General features: G+C 43.2%; 1 protein-coding gene across 4 annotated transcripts in view; it reads right to left on the reverse strand.

The window, feature by feature from the left end:
• The window catches only part of BCLAF1 (BCL2 associated transcription factor 1), a 47,244-nt gene that overhangs the window by 7,044 nt on the left and 31,430 nt on the right, over window positions 1-8,770 (reverse strand). For 2 of the 4 annotated variants that reach the window (XM_018556944.1, XM_018556943.1), the window contains exon 9: window positions 2,922-3,068. The exons of 1 other annotated variant lie outside the window; for it this stretch is intronic. In XM_018556944.1, coding sequence (XP_018412446.1) covers window positions 2,922-3,068 — 147 coding nt within the window. Of the gene's footprint in view, window positions 1-2,921; window positions 3,072-8,770 lie in introns of all 4 variants that reach the window. One more of the 4 variants, XM_018556942.1, reaches the window with a different exon arrangement.

Consider the following 8,770-nt stretch of genomic DNA (forward strand, 5'->3'; position numbering starts at 1 on the left):
ATTATGGACATTTGGGCAACCATAATGTCAGACACTACACTTGGATTCAGGAGGTGGTTTCCAGGGGCTACAAGCTAGAATTGTGCTCCCAGCCACCTCCCGGGTTCCTGGCTTTCAACCTACCTGCATTACACCGGTTAGCAAGATCTCCATGCTGCCATAACAGGTCTTTTGGAGCAGGGTGTCATTGCACCAGTTCCTGTGGCAGAATGGTTTCAGAGAATCTACCACAATCTGTTTAAGGATCCCAAACTCAAAAAGGGACATTCACCCCAACTTGAATCTCAAATACCCAAAGGTCTTCATTTGGGCTCAGAAGTTCAGTATTAGAATCCACCATGTTTTAAAGCTTCCCATAATCAGGGAGACTTTCTGTCCTTTGTGGACATCAAGGACCTGCATGTCCCCAATGTTTCCAGCACATTAGCATGTTTTGCTTTGCCCTCCTGCACTTTGTTTGTGACTATGCCATTCAGCCTTTCATCTGCACATCAGGAGTTAGGAAAGTCCTTACTACCGATCTCTTGGAAGATCCTCATGACGAATGCCAGCCTGGGGCATAGGAAGGAGTCCTGGACACCCTGTTGGTGCAGACGACATTACCGGAGAATTCAAGCCTCTTGATCAACATCCTGGATGCCGAGAAGAGGGATGTTCTGAACTCCCGTGAAAATCCTTATTATGGTATCAAGCAAAGGTTAAAAGGAGACTACATCCCTTAAAAGGTCAAGCTAGCCAGATGTTTTGGAAATGGCATCAGCGTCACCGAACCTTTACCATAGTGCTCTATACATTTGTATGGACATCAGACCCATGAGGAACACATGTTGAGATGCTTGCAAAAAGCAAATCAAACCTGAAGCATACAGCTCCAGCCATCTGTTTCCTATGTTCAATAAAGGAGAGCGGTGGAAAGATACTTGAGGGTATCAACCCATTCTGCCACATTTTGATAGACTGAGATCACTGCCAACACAGGACAGAGGGCAGAACCTGTCAGAGCAAACTGTGATTTAAGAAGGGATTTCAACAGCCAGTCAGTAGAATCCTTAAACAGTAAGTCATCCCTCTGTATGTCTCAAGAGTTTTCCTGTTAAAGGTGGGTTATTGACAGATCCACAGCGGGTAAAGGCCACAGTCTAACAAATTCTCTCTCAATGGTGAACAGTTCATGCACACTTCGGTAGGGCCCAGAACCCTTCAGGGTGCTTCCAGTCTGCATACAGGAACACTTTGAATAGTGGGTGTAATGGAAAGGTCTCCACAGCTGTAGAAGCTCTGAAAGACCCAAGGCTGGAGACAGCAGGCCAATCCTCCAAATGCAGGTCAGTGTGTACCCGATCAATAAGGGCCGAGACAACCTCTTACAATTCTGAGGTGACTGCAGTGCCTACAGTGAGACTGTTGGGACTCTGATTTTGAAAGAGAGATGGTCACAGCCATTGGTGACTGGACCTGTTACAAGGTCTCTGAAAGGTCACAAATAAACTGAGAACCTCTGCAGTTAGTATCCTTGAAGAATTGGCTGATTTTACCCACAAAAACTTGAGTGACTGCAGTAATGGCCTCAAAAACAGGGCAAGGGACTTGGCCTCACCAGAGGCAGCCTCCAATAAATGTAGGTCCTATAACTACAGGATCACTGGATTCCAGATAGCAGTCATCAGTGCCTTCTGAAGGTACAGAATAGATGCCCCCTGAACTGTTAGAGTATGAGCTGGGGTCAACCCCAATTACAGACATGTTGCGATCACATAGCAGTAATGCAACTAGGCCCAAAGTACAAAGCATGGCACCAGGTACTCACAAACCCAGGTAGCTGATGAGGGTCGGATGGCTGGAGGTGATCAGATTCACTGTATGTGGGCAGTAAGAAGAGACCAGAGATTAGAGTTTCGTGTTGTGTGTAGCAAAGCAGAAACAGCAGCGGGATGATGCTTCCACCAAGCTAAAAAGCAGGAAAGAGCGTGTACCACTCTACCCAGTGCAAAACATCATCGCTCCCTCAGCATCAACCCTATCTTCTTTCAAATTTCCCACTACTGCCGATTTTATTGGTGTCCAGCAGTACAAATAGTAAGGTAGCTCCTGGTGCTTCAGTTTAACCAGCCAACTCCAAGTGATTCCTCAGACCAGGCAAGCGATGAGGCAATGCCACAACTCTGGACCTGTAAAGTACCCTGCATCTAACCTTTACCAGTATGTAATATCTGGAAAGTGCCACTAGTAGCACCCAGTGCCCAAGGTAACATTCCAGGCTATCCCTGCAACGTCCAGTCCAGTGGGCTCTGGGTACACCAGCCCAAACTCAGGCTACAGAAAGGCTGATCCAGATAGCTGTATGTAGAGAACAGCTCCAGCAGTGGTTCAGCGACAGTATAACCCAATAGTATCTAAATACCAGTGTCCATTAATGGACAAGAAAGAGAGGATGTTAAAAAAAAAATAGTTTGTTCAGCATGGTGGCATGGGACAGGCTTCCTAAAGAAAACAAAAAGAAAAAACTTTTTTTTCTTATTTAGCAAATTTAAAATTAAAGTTTAGTTGGGCTTTAACATTAAGGGAGTTTATTTCGTGGTTGAAAGTCTTGCACTACACACAGCAGCATGGCCTACCCCACATATTTGTTATATCAAATTTTTTCTAGCAACAAACGTTAAACAGTAATCTGTTCCTTACACAGACAGTGCCTCACATACTCCATTTCAGTTCCCCCTCCCCCCCAAAAAAAAGTGTGATCAATATCCTTTCCGTAAATTGTTACTTTGAAGCTGGGCAGTCTAAACTTTTAATTAAAACATACCAACATTACTGTCATTCAATGTTATTAAAGCCTAAACTGAGACAGCTGCTCATCTGATAATGAATGCATTGCATCATGGCTAATTTGTTCATGCAAAGGTAAAACCTTGAACACCCACCAGGAAGTATTTCTTGCTTTTAGGAGTATATTCTGGATCCCACTCCTCCTCTTTAGGACGCTTTTGGAAATTTGGCGATGTATTCACAGGAGCAGCACTTGTCCCAGCAAACACCCCTCGTGCACGACCTCTGCCTCTGATTCGAAACTGCTAAACAATTGGTTTAATTGGCAGTGTTCAGTATGGGCATAGACAATAGTTGGTTGACTTGTGTACAATTAAAAAAAAAAGATACTATTTGTTGACAAAAGACAAAAATATTGAGAAAAAACAAAACAAAAGCGATGCACTGATATTTTGATGTTTAGAAAAAATGGTGAGTTTTTGGGCTTCCAGCATAAAATCTGCAACAACCAAAACATGATTGTACTTCTATTATTGCAATTTCCAAATAGGAAGCCCAACTACTAAGAGCCTTTCTGTATAGAAAACATCGTTTTTCATACCTGGATACCTTTTTGCACACTGGGAGTGAAGGAATGCTTCTTCTACATTAATCTATACTGTTTCCCCCCTGTCTGTTCTCAAACTTCCAAAAGCACTTTCCTAATAGTTATTTTTTGACCATTTAAAGCCCTTGATTTCAAAATACACCACAGTACAGTAATTCTGCTCCTCCTAAAGGAAACCTGTACAGACAGAAAACATGGGGACTGCAATTACTGACCACCTAAGAAAACTAGTTGATTGGTAGTCTCTAGCTTCAAACACTTTTTAAATCACTACCTCAGAACATGTTTGCAGAGTAGATACATACTTGTTTCAGGTCAGTAACTGAAAGCACTGAAGTCAAACCAAGCAACCAGTGTTTTTAGTAGGAGTTGTCAGCAGACAAGCCCACATTTTTTCCAATTAAAGGTTTCCTGTAAAAAAAACAACTGTCCTCGGACCCTCCTCCTCCTAATACTTACCTTCTTTCCTTTGCTCACCCACTGCTCCATTCAGGCACTGGGAGAGAGAGGAAAGGAATCCCTGTTTAACCACTTCACTTATACCTTTACACTTCCTTATCGACTGCACAGCAATTTATGAACTGCCATTATGTACCTGTAAGGGGGGGGGGGGGAGGTGGAAAAACAACAAACTATTTAATAATCTAGACAGAGAAGAAAAAAAAAAAGGCTTAAAATAATATTTTTATTTTGGGTAGTGTTCATAAAACGTTATGCAAGTTGCTCTGTTTATAAATACATTTAAATATTTATCTAGCATTGATTGCCATTGCAGGGGGACAGTTTAATAATTAAGCAACCTAGGTTGGTATTGCCACCTACATGACAAACGGAGACAGGCCTGAATCTGCCAGTAGTGGTTGAAAAAAAAAAAAATCTTGGAAATCCTGGAAGTCTCTCCCGTTAGCCAACAAGAGCAGGTTTTCCCAAATTCATCAAGTAAACTGGTGTTCTCTCTGCAATGGTGGTGTTCTCTCTGCAAAGGACAACCTGTCTGTGTTTTAGTTGGTATGGGACTCAGCTTTTCAGATCAAGCCAGTTTTTCTGGGGATTCCTTGTCAAATTATCTGAACCAAACGTGTGGCAGTTCCCTCTGATCAAGTCTTTGAAGACTACCTTGCTTGTCAGTGGTTAGCAGTAGGGATGCACCGATACCACTTTTTTGGGTCTGAGTACGAGTACCGATACTTTTTTTTTATAAGTACTCGCCGATACCAATTACCGATACTTTTTCTTAAAGGGGCAGATATAACTTTTTTTTATGCCATCCTGTGCCCAGCCCACACCTGTAGTGTGGCACAGTTATATCTAATTCTGCATACCTGGCTGTATATTATACATTAAAAAATGTAATATACAGCCAGGTATGCAGAAATAAATATAACTGTTCCACACTATATGTATGCATTATGCACTACAGTGTTCGGGCCTTGACATGTGCTCAGCCTCATCCATTTTCCACCATATGGGGATACAAGGCTTAGTTAGATAGAATAGCAAGCAGTAGTGCATTTTTTTAAAATTTATAAACCTACAGCAGGCAAGTATAACTTTTGAGGCCATCCTGTGCCCACCCCCCCATCCTGTGCCCAGCCCCAGCAGTGCTGCTAACCTTCTTCTCCGTTGTCTCCGTCTGCTTCATCCCCTCGTGTCACAGCCTAGTCATCTGTCAATGCCGGCCTCTTCTCACGCTGATTGGCCGATTGGATGATTGACAGGCTTCCCCACCAATCACGAGTGAGGACAGAGGAATTGAAGGCAGAGTCTGGTTTTCGGCCGTGCGCCCGTGGAGAAGGAGTTTGCCGCCATTTTGCATGAATGCAGACGTGTGCTGTGTGCGGCGGTGGAAGATGGCGGACACAGGTACTCGTTTTGGACATCAGAGCATTTGCACGAGTACCCATGCAAATACTCGGTATCGCGGCCGATACCGATGCTTGTATCGGTATCGGTGCATTCCTAGTTAGCAGGCAGGATTTTTTTTCGTGTTTAAATCTTGGTTCTCCAAATAAAGCGGACTTATAGCCCAGTGACGTTGCTTCTTTCGTACCTCAGAAAGCCTACGGTTCTTTTTTAAGGAACACAGCTTATGGGCACCTGACACTTTACTTACAGTGGTAACATTTTTTATTATCCGGAATTCCTCCTGGTACTTCCTAAGCTCAGCTGGTTCATAAGCATTGTGCAGGAATCTGACTAGCTTGGGATTCTCTTCTCGTCTTAGAGAGGAGGGATTTTCTTCAAGTAATGCAAGGTTTTAGGTCTCAGTTGATCTAACTTGTGGCTTTTAATCACAGAACAAAAAAAAAAAAAAAAAAAAAACCCCCACCGCAATCTTCTCCAGCAGAGTTTAGCACAGAGATGCCCAATATCTATGCTACTGTTGGAGACCACTGAATGGAGGATTCATTGTCTGACGCAGAGTCCCTCCCTTGTATAGAAAAGAAGATTCCGATAGCCAAATATTAGTTGGCACCATTTCTTTCCCTATTACGGTGTCTGGGCTCGGATCTTATTAACCAAAAACGCTCTACCTAGGGGCTTACTCATAACCCATCTACAAAGATTGGAAACACCCAAACATTTCCTTGTACCTAAGCAGTTCTTGAAACTATCCAACTGCAGAGGCTTTTGTCAAGAGATGGTCTAAACCTCCCATAGTCAACCTCCCTGTGTCTCACAATAAAGCTTTGGCTAGTCCCATAGAAGTTGCTCCTGATTGGCTGAGATCCCTAAGCAGGGACCTGGCAGCTCCTGCAGTCAACATTATGTGCAACATAACTTTGGATAATAGCAGTTATGCCTCAGGTAAACCTTTCTTCTATTTAGATCAGCAGGGTACTCTAGCTTTAGAGCTGTTCTGCAGACAAAACAGTGAATGAAGGCCTTGTTAAGCCTACCCTTGAGATGGTCATCTTTTCAGTTCTTCCCTGGACGTAATCAGTAAAGTTGCAAATTCTGGATCATCTCTCTGCTCAGGTTTGTTGTTCTCAGGAAGAATCAAAGCATCTAATAAACATTCTGGAGTTACAAGCAATTCTAAATCAGTCATCTGACCTGGGTTCAAATCAGACAATGCTACATCTGCGGGGGAGGGGCACAAAGAGTGTTCCATGTTTGTTGTGGCGGCGACAGATTTAGGGTCTATTCTGTCATGGACTTAGCTTCAGGTTCCAGCAATCTCCGTACTGCACATTTCCAGAGTGGGGACAACAAGTGGACCTAGGTGTATGGTCTCTCCATCAGGACAGATGTTCCTGGACATATGCCTGCATTGGGGAACAACGGGTGTGGATCCGTTGGCTTCTCAGTTCAACATGTCACTGACCAATTTGTCTGTAGGACGTGGAACCTGATGGCTGACTCAACATATGCCCTGGTGGGGCTGTGGGATCAGTTTGCCCCAATTTACATGTTTCCTCCACTGAATCTTTTACCTCACCTACTTTGAACAATGCTCCATTACCACTCCCAGATTTGTTAATTTAAAAGGACCTATCTCCTACCCAGCTTCTTGATCACTGGGTTTGACAGCCTCGCTGTTGAAACCTAGGTTCCGAGAGATGCTGTAATCCTGATCATGTCAAAAGCTCTTAAAATTTCCCACAAGAATCATAGAAAATGGAAGGCTTATTTTCACTGATGTTAGTGTTTGGGGGATTTCCCACTGTGCCTTTTCAGTGTTCTCCATGCTCTCCCTTTCCTCCAGATAGGCGTTAATCAACATTTAGCCCTTAGAACCATCAAAGTTCAGGTGTCTGCATTGTGTATTCTTTTCCCAAGTCCTCTTAATCATTTGCACCTCTATACAAGGGGTTACCCACATTGCTCTCCCCAATGGGCCTAAACTTCAAACACGGCATTTAAATCTAGTAATGTTGCCGTTACAAAGACCTGCTTTTGAACCTATTCATGACATCCCTTGAGGTTACCATCTCGTAAGTTTGCCCTTCTTGTGGTCATCACTTCAGCCAGAAGGGTTTCTAAGTTAACATTGTCCTGCAAGGAGTCCCATTTAATTTTACATAAACAACGTTATTTTGAGACCTCCTTTTAACCCTAAAGTAGTCTCTGCCTTTCACCTTAATGAGGATATTGTGTCTCCTTTCCCAAGTTTGGCACCTGTTCACCCCAAGGAGATGTCTCTTTCCAGTGCCTGGATGTAGTGAGGGTTGTCAGGTGGGGCAGCGAGTTCTTAGGCTTTTTAGTCATCTAGCCTTTGTGTTGGCTGCAACCTGGTGTTCTGTACATACATTCTCCAAGTTTTATAAGGTAGATGTGCCTGTCTTGTTAGAAGTTAGTTTGGGTCAAAAGGTTCTGCAAGCAGCTATTTAATGCCCTTGGTTTCCATTTTGCTTTGGTTTTCTCTTGCTGGACTGGATGGCCTTTTGTTTGTTTTGGTGTGTCCACTCCTCTGTTTGGATAACCCTAGGTTGTTTAATTATCATAAAGCTGTGTCCCTGAATGGACGATAGAGAAAAAATAGGATTTTTGTACTTGCTGTAAAGTAATTTTCTCAGAGTTTATTGAGGGACACTGCTCCCTCCCCCTCATAGGCTATTCTTCTCTCTTTAGACTGCCGACTACAACTGAGCAGGTATGAGGGGTTATGGCCTCAGAGAGGCTGGCCTTCAGTTTCTACTGTAGTCAACAGTATAACCTTAGGTTCTCAAGATGGGTCCAGTAATCCACTCTAATGGACTTTTACAGCAAGTACAAAATCTTTTTTCCGTTCCAAACCATGGCAAAGTTATATACAAATGGGGGGAAAAAAACTTCCCAGTTTTACTCTTTGTATGCTGCAGTGAAAAAATAAATAAATATGAAATTGTTACACTATGACTCAAGGACACTTGCAGACTATCTGCAGTATCATTTTACAAAAGCAACAACTTGACAGCCTGCCCTGCTATGCAATATATACAAATTCCTGGCCGTCATTCCGATAGCCAGACATTGCTGGTAATAGCAGTGGGGAGAGGAGCAGGGTGTAGGAGATTCATCCTCAAAACTTTGTTTGAAGTTTATCACAATCTACATTTCTTGAAGGGGTTAAGCACCAAATCCCTATATTCTGAGCTTTCCGAGGGCAGAGGAGACTCTTCCCCCCATACCCAAATTACAGCTAAGGGCTAATCCCCAACCTCCAGCTCTGTCAAAGTAGAGGAAGGAGACTGCGTCGATTGCTCCTTGTAAGTACTGGGTATTTTCTTTGCTCCCAATGACTAAACAGAGCAGTAGCAGAGTGAAGGAAAGCCAAGTGTGTGCTTTTTGAGGATGGAGCTATTAAAGTGAACCAGTTGCTTTGCTTTTAAGACTGCATTCTATTAGCAGCATTCACAACCAAAGCTGTAGGGTGGGGGCATGTAGAAAGGCTTTTTTAAAAACAGATATTAA

This window comes from Nanorana parkeri, unplaced genomic scaffold, assembly GCF_000935625.1.
Source record: "Nanorana parkeri isolate BGI_ZX_2015 unplaced genomic scaffold, ASM93562v1 scaffold259, whole genome shotgun sequence".
Taxonomy (NCBI): domain Eukaryota; kingdom Metazoa; phylum Chordata; class Amphibia; order Anura; family Dicroglossidae; genus Nanorana; species Nanorana parkeri.